The 22,061-nt window shown below is 47.0% G+C and overlaps 2 protein-coding genes across 2 annotated transcripts in view; both read left to right on the top strand.

Moving 5' to 3' along the window:
* The window catches only part of LOC142055627 (myelin and lymphocyte protein-like), a 38,098-nt gene extending 17,756 nt beyond the window's left edge, over positions 1-20,342 (top strand). Inside the window, exon 4 of the mRNA XM_075089744.1 lies at positions 20,337-20,342. Coding sequence (XP_074945845.1) covers positions 20,337-20,342 — 6 coding nt within the window. The remainder of the gene's footprint in view (positions 1-20,336) is intronic.
* Positions 20,343-20,686: 344 nt separating this feature from the next.
* LOC142055626 (myelin and lymphocyte protein-like) overlaps positions 20,687-22,061 on the top strand; it is a 35,164-nt gene continuing 33,789 nt past the window's right edge. The window contains exon 1 of the mRNA XM_075089743.1: positions 20,687-20,773. Coding sequence (XP_074945844.1) covers positions 20,687-20,773 — 87 coding nt within the window. The remainder of the gene's footprint in view (positions 20,774-22,061) is intronic.

Genomic DNA, 22,061 nt, shown 5'->3' with positions numbered 1-22,061 from the left:
AGATGTGGCACCTCAGGGCATGGTTTAGGAGACTTGGTGATGTTGGGTTGACAGTTGGACTTGATGATCCTAGGGGTCTTTTCCAACCTTAATGATTCTATGGTTCTCTTCTATGATTCTATGAATAGTTGACAGTGGCAGCTGAAGCACCCTCTATGCCAAAGAGAGAAAGGAACAGTGGCTCAAACAAATCTGTTTTCATCACACACTGTGATCCCTCAGGCTGCTTGCCAAGGAGCATGAAAGCAGTCTTAGAGCAAACCTCCAGGAGCAGGCATCTCTCTGCAGGTCTGGCCAGGGAAGGCTGAAGCGTGGTTCTTTTGGCACTAGCCCAGGCTGCAGTCCTCTCATTACTTAATGGAGTCAGAGGTTCAGGGAAGGTGGATGATCTGGTGGAGTCAGTGGGAACCGTGCTAGCCACAGAGAAACGTGAAAATGGCCACTGTTTCCCTAGATCACATAATTCAGACTGAGAGCCCCACAGTCAGTGAAAGAGTGTGCAGTGGCTGATGACTTCAGGACTTTCTTCCCGGCCACTCACAGTTATCTACCTGTTTTAGTGTGTAGACAACTTTGTGCGTGAAATAAGACACATAATGAGTTGTGTGATAAAGATAATCCAGTATGCTTTAACCATGTTGGTTCTCCTCCAGTTGTGGCCTTCATGGTCAGAATAATGGATCCTTATCCAACAAGTCCAGACCCAGCCCACCTGCTTCCCGTGAAAAGGCCCCTTTGTCAACACTGAGCAAAAACCAGCCGAGTCCTGCGAACACCCGTCAGAATTATGGGGCTTCTTTAGCCAGCAGAAGCAACTCAGGCTCAAACAAAGGAAGTGACAGCAGCCAAGTGACGAGGCAAGTCTTTATTTCAGCATCCTGGTGTTCGGCACACTGACTTACCTTCTCTGCACTCAAATGTGGCATCAGCTGGTTGTCTGGCTTGCCAAAGGGGTCGTGTTGCTCCTCAGCATGGGTGTGACTCTTCATATTGGTGGCTCGACAATCAACAGTGTGCTCTATCCCATGTAAAAGTTTTACTGTTTCAGTACTGTAAAATTCAAGGTTACTTTTAGTCAAAGCGCTTTGTAGCTGGTTTTCACTCCAAGGCAGGCTCCTTTCCGTGGTTTTATGCTGTCAGTTCTCATGTGGCTTTCCTGGTTCTTTCACAGAAAGGTCCTTTCTCCTTTGGAGAGAGTTGGGTGGGGTTGTATAGAAAATATTGTATGCTCGGGTGAAAATTCACCCTGCCCGGCCTTAGGTACCTCTGCGTGCAGTTTCCTCTACAGGGAAGAAAACTCATACCTGCGGGAGCGTGCGACACGTATTGCAGAGAAGTAATTGTTGTTTCTCTCCCTCCCTTTCTCTCTCTTTCCTCCCACCCCAGGCAACTCAACAGCCAAGCATGTCAGATACACACCTAAAGCTAGACAGGATTAATGTAGGTTTCAGGGTGCTCGGCTTCTTAACTCACATGTGGAGCTGAACTCAGTCTGTACGCTTCCTTACCTGGCTGTGTCTGCAGCTGGGTGCCCTTGCCAATGGCCCAGCTGCCTGCTCTCGGGCACCGTTTTGGGTGAGGAGATGGCTAGGTGTTTTAAAGTTAAATGTCTCATTTGAGGTAATGGCACTGAAAACAACTATGATAAATAGTAAATTTTGTACTATAGCCACAAATCAGCCATTTTCTCAAGTACTTTGGTTTGCCAGAGGGAGTCACTTGTGTGGACACTGAGGAGCCCAAAATGAGTCAAGCGCCATATCAGTCTATGGGATGTGTTCCTTTTTGCCAGGACTGAAGAACTGTAGGAGTGATGTTATGTGATGGTGTGATGGTTTTTTTCTTTTCAGGCGATCAGGGAAATCTATTTCTTGTGGTCACAATTGCAGCACTAAGCCAGAAAATCCGGAGCGGTATTTGACTCCTCTGCAGCAGAAAGAAGTTACAATACGGCATTTGAAAAAAAAGCTGAAGGAATCCGAGTGCAAAGTTACAGAAAGGTATATTTCACTTCAGAAATAAGACTGGACAAGATTTATTCAGGAGCATTAAGGGATGGGAGTCCTGATCATTTGTACTCTTTTCTTGACCATGTAAAGTTTTCATTAAGAGATTTGAAATATGATCGGGCTGATTAGGTTGTTTTCAGGTATTTAAGGTTTCATTGTGTGCTCAGTGAATATGTACCGTGCACTTTCGTTACAAATATGGCTGTCTCTTTTTCCCTTTTTTTGAACTTTCCCGATAGAAGACTTTCAAAGGATAGTTCTTCACCAGCCTACTTTAGCACTGACACCTTTTATACATAAAAAAAGTTCCACCTCACTCAGAAAATATGACGACAAATGTCCCCCTTTTCCCCTAATGAAAGAAAAGCTCTGACACAAACTAGTGTGCCCGCTTGTGGTTTTGTTGCTTAGATATGGACTTTTTTGCAATAGCACTTTGTATGGATGCTAAGCAAAGAAGCAACAATGTACATTACACAGCAACAGATGTTGTCTCTTTTACTAAAGCTGTGCTCTGAGAACTGGCTTTCCAGCACACACAACCCAAGCGGGCACAAAGGGTTGTTTGAATGGAGCCCCAAGGTAGAGTCCCAGGGACCCCTTGGTCCTGCTTTGGGTGGCCCGACATCTGTACCTGTGAGGGCTGGATCTCACGCAGGGGGCCCTTCTCCCCACTTGCTTGCAAGTGAAGGCAGAAGCCTCTGGATCCATGCTGGGCTGGGGGGGTGCAAAGCAAGCCGGGTGCAAAGCAAGCCAGGTGCCTGCAGCCCTGAGCCATCCTGCTGTCTGAGGCCACTGTTGGCTCTGGCTATACGTGACGAGCTGCTGGCAGGCACAGGGGACACATCCAGGCAGCTGTTTGTCATTTCCTCCAGGGTGAGGCAGTAGATGAGATGTTAAGCGCTGTACTGGTTGGACCTAACCCAGAGGCCACCACTTTCACCTCAAAGTGTCCAGGACCACAGCATAGCCCACAAGGCTGCTGGCTGTGTGGCAAGGTTGGCGACTCCAGCTAGGAATCAGCCAGTGTGTCTTGGCAGCCAGCTGACATCTCTGCCAGTTCTCCCAGAGGTGGCAGCAAATGATGCATGGAGGAATTTGCTTCTTCCTTGGAGCATCTTTGCAGCATAGCCACCCCAGTGAGGTGGAGCCTCACGTTGACTCTTTAACTAGGCAGTCACCAGAAGTGTTACGATATTTTTATTTTGCTCCAGGGAAAGAGAAATCGAAAAGCTCAAAGCTCAGGTGGAACGTATGAAGGAAGACTGGATTGAAGACGAGTGTAATCATGTGGAGATGGAGCTGAGCCTCTTGGAAGCAAGGAGGGAAATTAAAGAACTCAAGCAAGTTATTGAGAGCATGAAGAACAGCTTGGCTGAGAAAGACAAAAAATTTCAGAAATACTTCCTAGAAATAAGCATTGAAAACAAGAAACTGGAATCTTTGGTGTCGAGCATGGAGATGGCCCTGAAGAGCTCTGTGAGAGATGAGCAGCGCCCGGAGTACACGTGTGACTCTGAGGGCAAGCCGTTGTGTACCACGATGCCAGACAGCCCCACCACAGAGGACCAAGCTCTGGAGGAGCTGGCGGATAGTGGGCTGTTTCTTCATGAGGACACAGCTAACGGGACTGATTTATTTGAAGAGAGTTTGACCACCACAACCTCTGAGTTGAGTGAGCCAGCTCCCTCCAATTCTACTGTGAATCAAGAGATGCTTGAAAATGTTCTGGATGAAAAACTAACTTTTTCCCAGGAGGAGGAGGAGAAAGTCAGAAACATGATGGTGGAGCAGACCATCCAGACTGATGTGGTGCCATATAGCCTAGAAGGGGAGCAGTTTATTCAAAACATGTTCAGAGCTCAGAGCTCAAGATGCCTGTCCTCTAAGCCCGCCTTCTTCACTGAAGGAATTGGGTCAATTTCTCTTGAAAGCCTCAGTGATTCTGGTATCGTAGTGGACTTAACTCCAGGTGAGCCAAACTCGACCATCCTTTTGTCTCCTGTGACACCTCCATGCAGGAAGGTGGAGCACGGAGTTAATGAAAACCATTTTGTGGAAGAACTTGATTTTACAGAACCTCATGATGATGAAGTCTTTGGGTACGTCAATACTGTTTCTCAGACAGGAATAAAGAAGAGATACTGGAGCAGCAGACTCGCCAGCGATCTGGCTGTAGCAGCCCCTGTTGTACCAACTATCATGCGGCCTTTCAGTACTCATGGAGCAGGAACAGATCTCATTTACAGTACTAGAGCGTTGTTTTGCAGTTCTGTCCTAGTCCACCGTTTTGCTCTTGACTATTTGATTTGCCCTATAAATCGGTTTGAAAACATGTTACTTGTTTCAGAATGGAAAAGGTAAAGCCTTTCTACAGGATGTTTGTAACTGGTGTTTTTTGAGAGTACTGCTGCCTACAGAAATAGTCCTCCTGCTCCCAGTCACCATGTTCCCCACCCCCCCACCCCACCGTGCTGGTGTCTTTCTGGTGCCAACATATCTGCACAGTGAACATGACCAGGGAGATCAAGGAGAATACAGTGAGTTCTCTTTCATGTTTGTTTGCTGAATGTTAATTTGTTGTTTGTTAAGCTCAATGAGTTTCCCTGGCTGCTTCACTGGGCAAATATACCAGCACTTTGCACTGGCTCAAGAGTAGCGTGAGACGTGCACGGGAGCAAACGGCCAGAGAAAGGTGGGCTATTTCTTTAGGCAGCACTAACCTAAAGCTTTTGTGAAATTACAGTGTTGAGTGACACGGAGGCTTGTTCCCGCTAAGGATGTCACACATGTATTCCAGAGAGCATGCTAGTGTTATCCATTCGTTGTCCAAAGAGTCAGTTCAATTTAGAGGTAAACCCCCTATTCCCCAGGCAGTTTCCAGCACATTGTTTGTTCCTGTCTTGTGTAGTGTTCTTCTCAGTTGTACAATTGCTTGAGTGTTTCACTGGTCTTGTGTGTTTACAGGGACTGTAACCAAAAAGGTACTTTGTTGAGAGTCTTGAAACGTGTTAGAAAGATAAGTATAGGTGTAGGTACACTTTGAGTGTTAATGTTGTTTTAAAGTTTTAATGTGTTGGAATGTTGTAGTCATATGAGCCCTTTGAAATGTATTGTGCTTTAGCTTATTGTTTATTTAATTGTTTCATTGTAAATTACCTTTATAATACAAGTTCAATGAAGCCTGTTAGAAATGGTAAATGTGTGAGTGTTTTATTGTAGCAAAGCCATATAAAATAGCCGGTCTCAGCTGAGCTATTGGGCACAGGCAGAGCTGGCGGAGGCACTGTATCAGGGCATAAGGAACCATCAGGACCCAAAGAAGAGAATTCTGCTGAGAAAAACTTCATTACAGCTCCAAGCATAAGCACTCAGGCAGAGAAAAAGGCTCCAGTTGGTTGGTGGACACACATGCCACCTGCATGACTGCACCCATGCTGAGTTAACAAATGCAAGTGCCTAATCTTTAATTCAATGCAATCTTCCAGAAGCTTGTAACTGCTCATTTCTGTGCTGCCAGGAGAGTGTCAGTCTTCCCGGCATTTAACAGAAGTCCAGAATACCTTGTTTAATTAATCTGAGAGCCATGCAGTCTCAGTGTGCCCACCGAGATGCCACTGTGACCATCAAACCACAAATTCTTCCTGTCCAAAACTTGAAATCCGTGCATAGTTCAGAGGAGGGCAATGCTAACCAACAGGCGACATAGCGGTGTTTGCCTGCCTCCACCCAACCTTTCAACAACACCTCTGGCCGGTTAAACCTCACTGGCTTCCAGCAAAGCAAGTGTAATATTTCTCTGTGCAACCCAGAGCAGAAGAAGCCTAGTGAAGCCAGACAACGCCATGCACTGCCCTGCCGCTTTGGGGAAGAATGGAGTTATTAGCCACAAGGAAGGAGGAATAGTTGGCCAGCATGTGGGGAGCATTTGCAACACTCAAGAGGGTGACATGCACCAATGCTTACAGAGGCAATTCAGAGCGAGACCTTTTGCATCCTTGTAATGCCTGGGTTCTGAATTACTTGTGTTTGCAACAGATTCCCTAGTGTTCATTAAGCATTTCACTAAGGAAGAGGAATCAAACAGGCATGTTGATGTAACACAGGCTCCAAGAGTTCACAAAGATGAGAACATGAGAGCGTCTTGCTTCCTCTGCCAGCAACTTCCTCTTCCACGCTCACCTACCTTGTTGGGTTCCTGCAGGCCACTTGACTTGCCTTATGACACTACTGCAATACATAGTTGCTGCAAAGTCACTTTCAAAAGCTTTTCTTTTAAGTACCTGGGCACAAGGGCCAAAATTAATAGGTTGGCGGGTGGAGGGGATGGGACTGGAACACCTGACACAACATGCCTTATTGCTACTTCAAAGCATGTCTGTTCAAGGCTGAGAGCACAATATTTTATATGTGATTTTACCATCTTTATCACAATTTTGGGTTTCTCTTTAACAGCCACTATTGTTTAAGTGATCTTTGCTTTGAGTGGTGGTGAAATGGAGCATAGTTTAGAGGACTAGTTTAGATCTTCAGTTCTAGGAGAGAGATTCACCTGTGACTACGTGGGTGTCTTTTGCAGCAGGCAGGCAACAAAGCAGTATGAACCTACACTTACATTTAAAATGTCAATAGGCTGAACTCATTTCAAACCATGTTTTGGACATGGTCCATGTTTAAGACACAAGGCGCTAACACCAGAATAACGTCAAAATTGCTTCTTGCCCTTAAAATTCTTCTGTCCGCTCAACTCTCGTAAGTTATTTAACTATGCTCAGCAAGAGAGTTCCCGTCACATTCCTGATAGAAGTCCGTGCTCTGATCTCTACCTGAAATACAGCTCGCTTCCAAGCTGCCACCTTTCCTCCTCCATCCTGCAAGCATGTAGACAGCTCAAGGTACCCTTTGTAAAAAGAGGCCTGAAGTACCACGATAAATGCTCCAGTCCCAGACTTTGTGGGACTGGCCTTTGCTCCCCGATCCACAGAGGCTATCCCAGTTGTTGTGACAAATGTACCATCTTGATTTTTCCCCATCTAATATTTGGCTTTACTCTTAGTCATGATTCACCTGGATCCTGCTGCTGCTGTATGGAGCAGCTAGGGGAGGACCATTAGCCTCCAAAGAGTTCAATAAAACCTCCTCCTTTTTCTGAGTTGAGAAATTGTTCATACCATACTGAGGCAAGAATTGAAGTCTTGCCTCAAAGTGTGCAGGTGGGGAGGACAAGCAGGGCATAGGTTAAGGGTCAGGTAGCAGGTGGCTGCTTGAATTCATGCTTACAGGGTAGCATAGGAACCAAGGCGGCTCCTTCCCTGGTTGAAGCAACACCTATTGATAATCCCATTATGCATTTCTCTTTCTAATCCAGGCTCAAAGAAGCCTTTCTTTAATATTCAGCTGAAGAGGTACCCAACATGCCTCTCAGCTGCTGAAAACACCGAGGCACAGGCACTGCCCACCGCCTCACCAGAGATTCACCTGCATGCTTACTTAGGTCCACCCACTCACAAGGCTCTTCTTCACTTCTGATCACTTCCTCATTTTGCCTTCTTTCCCCCCCCAAATCAACTACCTCACCTAAATCCCAACCGCTAGAAATGCGCTAAAATTGAACCACTGTTTTATTTATGTCCTACATGAGCAGAACAGGGGAGCATTTTCCTCCAAAACCCTTCAGACAAATGAACATGGGGCATTGCAAACACAAGCAACTATAGCGCAGGAAAACATATGAAACCAATGCATGCTGTTTTGACATACAGACTGCTACCTACGAGAGCACTGTACCCTTTCTGGCATTATGTCAGGACTTGGTAGAGTAGATGGGAGCAATTCCTAGAGCAGTTGTGCTCAAGTACAGGCAGGGAAATGGAGGGAAGAACAGCAAAACAGTGTGAGTACGCAGGAGAGGGCAAAGCAACGCAGGAGGGCTGATGTGCAGGAGGTGGCAGCACCTAATCGTTTTTAAAACGGCTGAAGGCTCAAAAACCACGAGCATTCTCATGACGCAGTCAGGGGCTTTGTTTCTAACTTCTTAACTAGCCAATGTTTTGTTATTTTTAATGAATAACATCTATTTGCACCTATTTTACATTGTCTCAGAAATAGCAATAGTAAGCACTAAACTAATTTTTTTAGAAAGATGCGATGTTGCTTCCAACCTAAACTAGGCAACAGGTATTAGGTTTCCCTGCCCTGTGTCAGCAATAGGGAAAGAATTATGACATGAGCCTCCTTGCTTCATCGGTGTGGTTAAAAGGACAGACGCGGATTGCTATTAAAGCTTATTCACAGACTTTCTTCTTATCTCCAATCCACCATCAGATACTTTAGAGGTGTGTACTAGGAGCAGATTTGCTTGCCGTACTGCTGTTCAGTCTGGACAGACTGCAGTCATCGATTCTGCTCCAGCCAGAACACTTGCGCAGAAGATACACACAAAAGTGCATATTGTTGCTTCCTAAAAGGTATTTTAAAATTTCACATTTCTCAATGACTTCTTTAATGTCTAAAAATTGCTGTCAAATCAGTTGGTCTCTGCAAGATTTTAAGCAGCATGACAAGCATACTAAATATTTTTTAAAACTTTTCTCCATGACAAAGGCCATTCAGAGTAAGTCTTACTGTCTTTACTTTCTCAAGTACTTCTCTTTTAAGCAGAACTTGTGTCTTACAACTTAGTTAAAAATTCTATTTTTCGAGGCAGAGGTGATCTAGTCCCCCCGCCCCTTCCCATTCTGTTACAACTTCACAGGACCCTGGATACACACGGAACCCGTCTCAGGCACAGGATTTGCTGTCCTTGCTCATCTGCCACAAGACAGCCCATGAATTCAGGGATAATAGCATCCGCACAGCAGAAGATGCAGGAGGTATTCACTGAAGTTCTGAGCTGCACCTAATAACCACTGTAGCTGTACGCTTCTACGGGAGAACTTATCTTGGGCCGCATATCTCCGGGACACAGGGCTCTACCCACCCTGGGGACAGTGATGCACAGACATCAATATGATGGATACAATATGTCCGTTTATTTAGCTGCGTCACACGCTTATATAGCTCTTGAGCTTCCTGTTCCTGCCACTCCTATGGGGAGGAGTCTACCTTTCCGACACATGCCGTGATCTTCCGGTTGCCGATCCCTGTCTATTCCCCTACAAACCACATGGACCCTCCTCCTCCCACACACCTTGCCCTCCAGCAGACATTAACTTTTCTTCTTCATTAAACTACTGTTGTCTTCTACTGCCTATTTACCTTGCACGCTTTTCTGAGAGGAATCCCACTGTAAATACATACAGTAACTGTACAAAAATGGAACCTGAGAAGTGCTGTTAACTGAACTGAGAATTTTCACACTTAGATGTATTCACAGGAGGACACCTTTTTTTCAGTTGTACTACCTATGCAACAAGTATACAGCGTGAGACTTTTTTTCCCCTTAATGTAGGAAGTAGAAGAATTTCTGCTAGAAATACAAATTTACCAATACAAGTAAGCAATTGAATTGCTCCCCTACGTTCACAACATTAGCCTTCATAAGAAAGGAGCAGCACGCACCACTGCTGTGTAGCAATGCCCCTGCTGTTAACCACTGTAGTGTTGTAAAGGGGCATGGTAGCACAGGGGCTGCAAGTGACAAAGTGACAAGAAATCCACTTTTGTGTTCAGCTGTAACTTGTGCTCTACCAGAGCGTACTCTACCAGGAGTACGTTGAGAGCCGCAGGTCACCTTTAACAAGTAATTTTCTTCTGCACGCGTCAATATTATCTCCCATGGAAAAATGTGAAACATTTATAAATACCTTTATGGAAAGGCAAAAGCAGACATTCTCGATCAGGCAGGAAGCAAAGGGTTCTTTAAAACTGTTTAATTACATGTTTCGGGTAAGCATAGACAATACAGGAGATTTACCACACTCTTAGGTATTTCCATTCTTTTCTCCAGGCTTGAACTATTCATTAAGGATGTCTTTCAGTCAACATCCTTGCTCAATCACTTTTGCTGCAAAGAAGGGTGCTGGAATAGGACTATTGCAGGAAACTTCATTCCATCAAGGCATGATTTTCTGTGGGCTTTTTTTCTCCTTTAATAACCACCTACTAGTTGTTGAAGATATTCGGAGAGAACCCTGCCTTCCAAGATGCCCTGAAGAATGTACTGAAACCAAACGGTTGGAGTCCTAGAAATGCTGCAGCCCTAGAAATACTTAAATCAATACCAATATGTATGTTGTAGAGCTGAAATTCTCTTTTTCATTGGCACTGTGCCACTGATGCCTGGTTTGTGTCCAGACACTTCTACATCAGTTTTGTTTTCTTCTTCTTTCATTAGCCTTTGGGCTTCTTCCCCCATTTTCTTTCGTTGCTGCGCTGCTTCTCTTTTTTTTTTTTTTCCCTTTCTGCTACCTGTTGTTGTCTGCAATTAAAGAAAATGTGAACTGCTAAAGAACACGAGTCCAATTTTCAGCATACTTTAAGTTCCTGTCAGAAATGGGTTATAATTAAGAATTTGCCCAAATATTTTACGATCTAAAAGCCACTCAGTTCTCAAGGATTCAGTGTGTCAGGGAGAACGTAGGACAGTTGTAAGGCCCAGAGCTATTTAGACAAATCTAATGCTTCAAGTAACAATACTAGCTGTCTTTTTCAAAATCAGACCAAAACAATTTGACTTGCCTAGGACATTGGCTTGTGTCCCTCCTTCCCCTCAGCAGAGGCATCAGAAGCTATCCTCTTTGTAATGCAAGTACTACAAACATTTTCTTCATGATCAGATGAGATGACAACTTCTAATGTTCCTTTTCATGTATTCAGCATCTGTGTTGTATTCTATTGCTCAGTACAGATAGAAACAATAGCCTTTAAGGAAAAAAAAAAAATTAAAGCCTACAGTTGTGTATCCTTTTAGCATTATTTCTTATCACTGCTATAAAACCCCAGACATCATTATCTGCTAGCTCAGAGAATCTGTCGACAGAAATAGGTTTCTAATTTCAACAAATACATGGCTGACTAGAGCAAAGGAAAAAAGTAACCCCCAAATCCACTTGTTTTATTCCCCACTTCAGCTAGAACACATCACTGAGTGGTGCCAGGGCAACAACTGGATCCATACTCCAAGTGGCACGTTGCAGCTCTCTCCTCGATTGCATAAGTAGTAACAGAATGATGTTAGGAGGTCGCTCCGGCTTCGCATTCAGTTTATTAGATAAGAAAAATCTGTCAAGCTGCTTGCAAGAGGACTTAAAAATAAAAATGAAGCTTCATTAGTTTGAAAAGGTGAAATTTAACACAGATTCGGTAAGAATAAAGATGTGCTTATTAAAAGAGAATCAAGAATTCTCATTGACAAGGCCGTAAGGAGTTAACTTTCAACATGCCTAAACTACCCGTGCGCATCCACATAAGTGTGTAAAATGCAGAGAATTAAAAGCTGTCATCATTGGATGCAGCCGTGTCTGGTAGATACCAACTATGGACAAACTGGGCACACAAAACTTAGAAGTATTTGAGGTACAAAGGCTTCATGTTATCTTTGGACTGGGCAGGACAGGAGAAGGACTGCACTTATTCAGTACCTTCACGGTTTCCCTTCATTGATTATTAATGGCCAGAAGTTTCCCTATGCTCTGTTAAGCTGCTCTGCTGTCTGTCATGGAAGAGTGAAATTAGTAATTTGCATCAGGATCTACCTCCCAGGTTAACGGAATTCCCAACGGTGTTTTTGAGGTGATGTCCCACTGTTGTACATTCCACCAGAAGGCCAGATAGGTGACAGTGCTGTCAGTCTAGCATATGCAGAGTAATAATGTTTGCCACTTTACAGTAGCAGATTTTTGTAAGTTCCCTGCACCTCTGAACTGATGCAGAAAGGAAGACGGTATATGCGCACTAGCCTGCATGTAAAGGCAGCGGTATTCCAAAAAGCCACATGAGGCGTTAAGCAGTGCTGCTATTCATTTGCAATTCTGAAGTGAGGACAGTCACAGCAGATCATGTTTCTGCCCCACCCTATAAACTGCACAACACACAACTCCTCTGCACAGAGAGGTGGTTTCCATGCACTCCGCTGGCTGAGTAATTTTATTGGACTCCAGTAGCATCCAAATGAGAGGAGACCTTCACATTACCTCAGACAGAGGAACTGAAGTCACTGAAAAATAAATACAAGCAATAAATACAACCACAAAGTGATTACCTTTTCACTGCTCTTTTACTTGGTCATTATTCCAAACATTGATCTCTATTCCAAACTTCCTATGCGTATTCAACATAAAGCTACGACCTTTCAGGCTCAGAAAAGGTTTCGTTTCTCAATAAAGAGGCACCTATGATGAACTACAGCCACATGTGACTCATTCTTTCTGGGTTCCAAAGCAAGAATTTGAGCGGAGTTTGGATGGAATGATGCAAGCTGTTTAAACCAGGGAAGTATTCATTCCTGATGTCAGCCTTGCTTTGCATTCCTAACACAATTTATGCCCGGAAAAACCCAACTCACTGGTTAACAGAACACTAATTATAATCACTGTTAGCACACTCTTAGCAGACCTTCTTATTCCAGCCTGTTTTTACTTACTGTAGACCTACTGAATAACTGTAAGAAGAACAACTTCATACTATTCTTTTACTTCAACACGATTATAAATGTACTGTTGCTGTACGCTTCTATGGGAAAACTCATCTTGGGCCGCATATCTCCGGGACACAGGGCTCTACCCACCCTGGGGACAGTGATGCACAGACATCAATATGATGGATACAAAATGTCCGTTTATTTAGCTGCGTCACACGCTTATATAGCTCTTGCGCTTCCTGTTCCTGCCACTCCTATGGGGAGGAGTCTACCTTTCCGTCACAGCCCGTGATCTTCTGGTCGCCAATCCCTGTCTATTCCCCTACATCTCCCCCTCCCCATGCTGCTAAAAGTTCTACAAAGCTACTTGCGTAAGCGGATACATATTGCGGTCAGGTCTATATTCATGTAACTCTTGCAGGCGCTCTTTGATTTGTCTTATAACCAGCATAACAATGGCAGCCCACAAGTAACCATGGTTACTACACACAACAAGATCCCCCCAATTATTACTATCCAGTCCCAGTTCATATCTCTCTTTTGCCGCCCTTTCCCAGTGTCGCTCTCGTTGCAATATTGCTTGCGATCTTGTCAAGGAGCTCATTTCTTTTCGCAATGGTACGGCTAGCATGAGGATCCATGTCTGCAGACCCTGCAAAGAGACAACTCAGAAAGGGATTATTCATTGTACATCCTTGCACAGTTCTGCTTTCACACACTTTGCAGGCACCCATTCTATGCGCCCTTCATTCTCAACCGCGGCGTAGCCCCTCCCCAGGCATCTCAGTTTCCATCCTCTCTCCCATTGCTCACTGCCTGGGAACCTTACTCGTACCTGCGGATAGCGCTCGCCTGCTTGACCTTTGCCAAAGTGCTTCTCCACTGCTGTAACTTGCTCCTGCCCGCGTATAAAATGATTAAGCGAACATGATGCACGCATTAAAATAGTTTGCTGAGCTGCTATGGGTATAGCTCCCTTAATCCCCTCCCCCTCCCCAAGCTGTATTATTTTTGCTTTCAAGGTGCGATGAGCGCGTTCAACTATTGCCTGCCCCGTGCTATTGTAAGCAATGCCGTGTTTTAATACAATATTCCAAGCTTTACACCATTCTTCGGTACTTCAAGCCCAAAAGCGTGGTCCATTGTCTGTTTTTATCTCGGTGGGCTTTCCAAGCCACGCCATTACCGTGGTCCAATGCGCAGTCAACTGCGTTGCGGTCTGCTTCCGATGCTGAGTAGCCATGATGACTCCACTATATGTATCAATTGTAATCGCCAGGTGCCGTCCGGGGGCCAACTGTGGACATCAGTAAAGTCAGTCTGCCAGATGGCATTTGCTTCCAGTCCTCGAGGGTTGACTCCTGCCTCCCACAATGGCGAGTGCTGACAGTAAGGACAGGTGGCTACTACTTCTCTTGCTGCTCTTATTGAGATGCCACACTCCTTTGCCAAGGCTTTAGCACCCAGGTGCAGTTTTTCATGCAGTTTCTTTGCCTCCATCAATGTCCAGACTCCCGCGGCTGCCTCATCAGCCATGCGATTCCCCTCAATCAGTGGTCCAATCCCCATCTGATGACTGCGAATGTGAATTACTGTCACAGTTGCTCCTCGCTGCGATAAAGCAACCTCTAGCATCAAGGCAATTTCCGTGTGTGGTACACCCTCTCGTTTCATGGACATGAATAGTTTATACACATATAAGGAGTCCGTGCACACATTTATATGCCGATCTATATCCTTTCGCAGGGCCATCTCTAGCGCTTTCGCTTCTAGCCACTGCACACTTTTACCCTGCTCCTCATACGTCTGGCGCATCCAACTATTCTCTTCTTTCCACGCTACCGCCGCTCTGTTCGTCTTCGAGGAAGCGTCTGTGAAATATGTTGGTCCTGGGTGAGGGGTATCCAAAACTCTACTATCCACACTCAAATCCACCACTTTGGCTGTCTCGGCCCACCTCTGTACCGTGCCTGTGACGATTTTCCCTGGGTATGAGTATACTGCCAATTGTATATCCTCTTCACTCTCTACCACCTTCCGCCATTTCTCCCCATTCCACGGCACTGTGAGCTTATCTGGCTCCTTCCCAAAGATTCCCTTGCTCTCCCGTCGCAGACGCCAAATCATTCCCCCGGCTACCTTGACTTTTGTGGAGAACGCATCCTTGGGAACCTTCTGATATACCCATCGCAGTGGCTTTTCTTCCCCTGTCCGTATTTGATATAGCAATCCTAATCCTCCACCGGCGGTCAGAATCCAACCTGCAATTAATTCCTCCTGAGGGTCCCACCGCCATACTCCTTCCTTTTGCATTCGACGTTCTATCGTCTGCAACTGCTCGACTGCCTCTGGGTCTAAACTCCTGGGCTCCCATGGGTCGGTCCCTTTCAGCAACGCATAGAAAGGTTGCATCTCCTCACCGGTGATGCGCACGAATGTCTGCAACCACTGCAGTGCTCCTACCAGCTTCTGTACATCGTGTAAATTTTTAACCTTAGGTGTAAGTTTAATAGGCTGAGCTTGTATGCAATCACCTTGTATTCTAGCACCCAGAAATCCACACACTGGTCCTCGCTGTACCTTTGCCTCAGCTACCTTGAGGCCCTGTCCCGCAAGGCCCCTTTGGGTGTCTGAAAAACTTGTTCACACAATGCCTCGGTGGGCACAGCTATGAGGACGTCATCCATGTAGTGGATCATGTAGATTCTCTCCTGATACTGTTGCCTTACTTGCTGCAATGCAGAAGCCACATACCTCTGGCAGATCGCTGGAGAATTTTTCATCCCCTGCAAAAGTACTCTCCACTGCCATCTACTACCTGGTTCTGCGCGGTTCGCCGCGGGCAGAGTAAAGGCAAATCTCTTTCTATCATCTGGATGTAGTGCAATACTGAAGAAGCAGTCTTTGAGATCTAAAACAATGACTCGCCATCCTTTCGGGACAGCACTCAGATCTGGTAGGCCAGGTTGGAGAGGCCCCATGTCCTCCATTTGCTGATTTACTGCTCTAAGGTCATGCAGCATCCTCCATTGGTTTTTATCTTTCTTTTTTATAGCAAATATAGGGGTGTTCCACGGGCTCATCGAGGGCTCTAGGTGCCCTGCTTCATGCTCTCGTTTTACTATAGCTCTTACAGCCTCTGTTTTCTCTGTTGTCAGGGGCCACTGCTCCACCCAGACGGGCTGTTCGGTTTTCCACACTAACCTGTGGTGACGAAGCCCCTCTGAGGCAGTGGCCCTTATGCTAAATTTTTCAACCCGATCCCCATCTGGGCAAGGGCGTCTTGCCCCAACAAGGGGCTTGCTACCCCATCTGCTACTAGTATGGTCACTACGGCCGTGAGGAGCTTCCCTGCCTCCTCGTCCATGACTTCGAATTTTACAGGGCAAGTACTAGTCCTCGTCTGTTGTTCTCCTCCTACCCCTATTATACGTTTTCCCATGGCAAGGGGCCAAGTTGGTGGCCACCGTTCGAGTGGCATCACTGTGACATCTGCCCCGGTATCCATTAACATTCCCAGGCATATCCGTGCCGGGCAACTCGGCTCTTGCGGGGTAATCATCACCGCCGCCATGGGTCTCTCGTCACAGCCTATGACCAAGGCCACGCGGGGGCTGTAACCTGCAAATCTTGCTGGTTCTGCTCCCCTGCCTGAAGGTTCACTCCCCCTTGGCCCGCTATGGTGGGCCAAGCTCCTGGCACTGGCACCATGATGGGGGCCATTTGACTCACAGGAGGCGCGAATCCCCCTCGCTTCGCCCTCCTTTGGCCGTTTCCCGGCTTTGTAGTTGGACAATCTCTTGCCAGATGTCCTGGCTTCCCACACACCCAGCACCTCCCTACTGGGCGCGCTCCTCCTCCATTACGTCCCCCCCTTTCCGCTAGCAGGCACCCAGCTTTAAAGTGCCCTTGCTGTCCACACAAGTGACATCTCGGCCCCACCCCGGCCGCTTGCACCATCACCCTTTATTCGCTTCCACAGTCAGGGTTCTGGCAGATGTGCGCTCCCACACCGCCATGCTGATTCAACGCCTCCTGGCGCAAGACATGCCTGATGGTTTGACCCAATGATGCCCCCACCGCCAGGGTGCGGAGGACATCTTGTGTTTGCGGATTTGCTTGATTTCGGAGGCAATCCATAAGGACTGCCTCCTTGGCTGCTTGTGGCAATTCTGATTCTATAATAGCCTTCTGCAACCTGTCACAAAACGTTGTAAACGGCTCTGCTAGTCCTTGCTGTATCTTTTGCCAAGGTTCCGCTTTTTTTTCATACCTGCCCACTTTGCTATACGCTCTGCGGGAACTCTCCGTTACCGCTTGCAGCTCCCTGCCCCTCCTCCAGGAGCTATCCGGACAGGGAATATCCCGGGCATCTCTATCCTTACTCCATCGAGGCTACAATCTCTGGCTATCAGCCGCCAGTTAGGTAACTCGACTGTCGCTGGGGCGCCCCCTTCGTTAAGAGTCCTGTCTGCCTCCCAGTTACTTCCCCTAGTGCGCGCATAGCCTGCTGCAGCGGCCGCAGCACGTCCTCCGCGGACCCCTCCGGAGCTGCAGCGCTCCGGACCTCCCCTTTTGGCGGTCCCTCTCTTCCCTCCTTCTGATTGGTCCTCCGAGGCCCCGCTGCCTTATGCCTCTTTTTTGCGCGCTGCAGGCGATCTGCCCCGTCTTCCCACATGTGGGCATCGGTTTCTCCCCCAACTTCTCATTCGCTGCTACTCGAGGTTGATCTATACCCCCCCTGTCCTCCCCTCCAGGCACCCCAATCCTCCTCCTCCTCGTCCGACTCCCATCTCAAGGGTTGCCCCGGCAGCCAGTCTCGAGGGTCGGGCAGAGGGCGGTGCCGCTGCCGGCGCTGCTTCCGGCGCTGGTCATCTTTCTCCTTCCGCTCCGTCACTCCCGCTGCGTCCGCTGGCACGTCACCCTCCCCGCGCCTGTGCCAAATCGTCCCAGGGGTATGCGGGGGGCGGGGGGCATTCCAAAGGTCCTGCTGGCTCAACAGGGAACACCGCCGCTTCCCGATCCACCTCTTTGGGAGCCTCAGACTGAGTAGTTGGCCGGGCTACTCCGTCCGAACTCTCCGCTTCTTCCGCATCCCCCGCGATGCTTGCCCCTGTCTGCGTCCCCACTGCCGATCCTGGGTCTATTTCCGGGCTACTGTCGCCTGTAGCGCCGTGCAGGCACAGCCGCGCCTGCCGCCACGTCTCCAGATCATCCCGAGCTTTCAATAGTAACCGGTGTATCTTTCTCAGAGCTGTATGTACTGGCGTTTTCTCATCATAGCCCTTTCGGCTGACTCCTCTTTAATTCTCACCCAATTATCTTTATTAAATATGTCTGCGGGACTCCGTATGAGCCCCCACGTAATCATCCATTGGATGGCCTTTGAGGTAGGCGCCTTCGAAATCGAAGTTCCATATTCCTTCCCCAATCCCTTCAGTACCTTTACGACTGATTCCATGGCGCGCCCGCCGTCCTGCGGCTCCCCGTCCCACCCCTGCGTGCCCCAAGCTATCTTTTCCCCCCGGCGAACTTGCCATGCCGCCCCGCCGATCACGTCGGGGTCCCCACTTGTTGCTGTACGCTTCTACGGGAGAACTTATCTTGGGCCGCATATCTCCGGGACACAGGGCTCTACCCACCCTGGGGACAGTGATGCACAGACATCAATATGATGGATACAATATGTCCGTTTATTTAGCTGCGTCACACGCTTATATAGCTCTTGAGCTTCCTGTTCCTGCCACTCCTATGGGGAGGAGTCTACCTTTCCGTCACAGCCCGTGATCTTCCGGTCGGCGATCCCTGTCTATTCCCCTACAATGTACAAAAAACATTTTCACACACGAGACATTTTATACAGTGCTGCTTATTCAGCCAAAGAGCATTTAGCTTGACTGTTCCTGTTGGGAAAAAAAATAAATTCGTTGGCATTTAGAAAGTCTAAAGGTGCAGATAGGTATCTACAATTTGCAGAAGCAACCAAGTTCTAACTAAATTCAATTAACTGAAAATCCAGTTTAAAGGAAAATCCCATTTTATCGTCCACTATGTTGATCACTGCCTGGAAAATTTGGGTGCATCTCAGCCCAGAATCTGCTGGGGAGTGGGGAAGAAAGAGGCTACAGGAACTTTGCAGGCACTAGTAGCCTACTGCTCAGCACTGTCTTCCAGAACGCTTTGGTTTCCAGGAAGCCATATTGGGCTTATTTCAACTGCTACACATAAATACCAAGCCACCAGAGAAAAGGTCACAGGATATAGTCTTCCCTGTTGCTTAACGGAACACAGCCCTCCATTACTACACAAAAATGATTCCAGTCGAAGACACTTCCAGATATTAACTGAGCACCAATAGGTACCCAGACACAGGCAGCTAAGGGAGATCCTTACTTTTTCTGCACACGGATTTCATTCTCAATAAGCACTGCTGGAGTACAGTCAGCATTAACACTCCGGAGGGTTTGGGGAGACTTTGTCCCCCATTTAGCTGTCTGAAATCTTCAGATCATTTTGTAGACCAAGAGGCAGTCTTCTAGCATTAAGAGACTACAGATCAGTTCCTTACTACAGTCTGCTGAGAACAGAGGCAGGCGTGCCAAGTACTATGCCAAAATGTTAAATGTCAGAAGTTAATTACACCACGGATATATACTGCAAGAGAAACTGTAAACCCAGAAGGTATTGCCTATCAACCTTGCGAAAAAAAATCATCTGAGACTTTGTATGGAGTACTTGACTACTGTACTTGTAACAAGTAAGCGTAATACCTTACAAAAAGAATTACACAAAAGAACAAGACAGATCTATGTACATATACTACATCAAGTGTCCTAAACAACTCCACAGCTCAAGAGAAAAAAGCAAAGACAGAGAGCTAAAATATTAATGATTTTTAGATTTCAAAACAAATCCAAAATGCAAATCACGAGTGGGCTTTTCAAAGGTTTACAATCTTAGCCCCTTCAGTATGAAATTGTCCTTAAAAATTAACACAGCACTACTACTCTTCAGCAAGGAAAACCCCAACAATTCTCTCCTCCTTTTTTAACCGTAACATTCAATTTTGAGGTTTCAGACAATTTTACATGTCAACAACATTTAAGTCAGAACATTTCCAAGCACTTCACCTGCATTATGCAATGTTTGTTCTTCCTAACGATTTACAAATCTAAGAGACATTTTACTGAAGCTGATTTAAAATACCCCCAAAAAACCAAAAAGATGCACGCTTCCAGGGTTGCGCAGTGATGAACTGTCAACAGGTTTCAGTCCCGGTCATTTATTTGTTGGAGCCCTAGCAGGTGAGTGTCCACTTTGTTGCTGGGCTCTGGCAAGGTTGCCACTTACATGGCAAAGCAAGCAGAGAGGCCCAGCGTTGGTGTGGTTGTGAAAGGGCTGCCAAGGGATTGATGTCATGGAAAAAGCCAAATGGCTTGGGAAATCTCATTATTTTATGTCATTTTTCTTACCTTGGCATATCCAGTCTCCCTCTGAGATGGTAGAAGTGGTTCATCCTGTGATTCAACTGCCCTTGTCTTGGGACGCATGTCCATCTGTGAGAGGTTTCTCAGCCCTGCTCTTTGCCAGTAGCTGTCATGTCCTGTCTTGCCCTGTCCACCAGCTGCCCTTGTGGCAGCTGCTGTGGACAGCTCATGTGGGTGGCGGACAAGCTGATTTACTGTGCAAATAAAGGGGATGAGACGTTGCCTGTCTGGATGTGTACAGGTCTTCCCTACTGCCCTCAGATATAAGGCAGTGCTACCCACCACCACCCAGGGACTTGCCCTACACGCTCAGCTTGTGTACAGACAGCTGTGCTCAAAATGCCTCAGGGCTCCTCACATCTCCTGAAAACCTCCCATGTGGCTCCCATCAGCCACCAAGTAGCCCCTGGTCACAGGGTTTGGCCACACCTGTGCCATTCACAGCTTTCTTCATCTGCCAACAGGAAGGAGTGAGGGCAGGAGGAAGAGCAGGAAGAAGGGGAGGGACAGAAGGAAGGAAAAGAGGGAGGGAAGGAAGAAGGTTGCATTTGGCAGCTACCTCCAGCAGCTAGAGCCAGAGCAGCTGACAGTCACCGTGGGAGAGGCTCACAATGTCCTCAGCAACTTCCACCGCTTCTTTGCCCAGCGGCCTGGCTGTTCTGACAACTTTTCCAGATGTGCTCTTCATTCCTGAAATCGTGAGTTCTGGCTTCTTCCTGGGGAGGGCAGATCCTGTTTGCAGGGCATCCAGCACGCTTCATGCTGCAGGTGCCTGAGGGATGAGACCTCATACAAAGCATGTGGTTCAGGACCCGTGCCAGGTCTCTGAGCCATAGGGGTCTGAGGGCAGCCCCTGATGCCTAGCTCACTCTCAGAGCAAAGCACAAGCCCTGAGCTGGGAGCTCTGAAGCTCTCCTTTAGTCTGCAGGGGATTTTTGTGGTGTATCTGTAAACATTTTGTAATCTCCTGCCTAACAAAATGGAAGGGGTTGCTGGTAGGTTTAAAGTAGGTTGCCAATTTGAGCCGATTAATTAATTGGAAGATGATTTTAGCAGCTGAAACAGGCAGAAGATAAACGGTTTGCTTAAAGCAGGGGCTAAAGGCAAGCTGAAGTAATTGTTCACAGCAGCAAAGACTCAAGGCTGCTGAAGCCGTTCTGCTCAGCTGCAGTGTTCCCGAGCTGAAGACACAGAGCGCTGGACCTGGGTGTGTGGGCAACAGTGGGTGAGCAAAGAGTGAACAAACACCTTATAACTTCTTCCCATATTGTAGTTTCCTTAAGCAGGAGAAGATCATAATCTTAATAGGTTTGGCACAGGTGATTAAAAGCAGTTGCTGCGAGCACTGACTAGAAGATGGAAAGTTTCAACTAAAGTCTTTTTCCTGTGTCTTCTGCCCATGAAGCCTGCTCTTCTCACAACAGTTTGAGAGGCTTGTTCCAAAGCCTGAGTACTTTCATCCAGCACTGAGGGGCTTGGCTGAGGGTTGTAGAATGGCACTCAGATCACTTAATGCTAAAACTTCAACTTTGCCCTTTGTGACCAAATCCTTCCTTGCCACCCAAGTCAGTCCACACTCCTGGGATTTACAGCACTTACTTCATTCTCCTAGCTGTCGAGCAAAGAAGAATTGGAGTAAAGCAGGCGTTACTGATGTATAAGGAGAAGTTTGCCTCAGCTCCTCCAAATACGCTCTGGGGACTTGGTCTCTGCCCAGGGCCTGAGAGCATGGTCTAGGTTTCCTGCAGCTGCATGAAGGTGGGTACAAAGTCCCTGTGGAGGTTCTGGTGGGGCAGACACTTGCCAGCCACCTCTACCACTGGGTTACGGTGGTCCTGGTGCTGAACATGCTGTTGGCATCAGCATATTACGGTCGTGGCTGTGCCTTGAACTGTTTGTAATCCCTTTCTCCAGGGGATTTGGCAAGGCAGCTTGCTTAATGAGACGAAAATAAGCACCCTATCCTTTGGTTTGGGTAAGATCTGG

This window comes from Phalacrocorax aristotelis, chromosome 3, assembly GCF_949628215.1.
Source record: "Phalacrocorax aristotelis chromosome 3, bGulAri2.1, whole genome shotgun sequence".
NCBI classification, from domain to species: Eukaryota; Metazoa; Chordata; class Aves; order Suliformes; family Phalacrocoracidae; genus Phalacrocorax; species Phalacrocorax aristotelis.
Note: the sequence above shows the minus strand (reverse complement) of the source record. Positions and strands in the feature narration are given on the sequence as shown.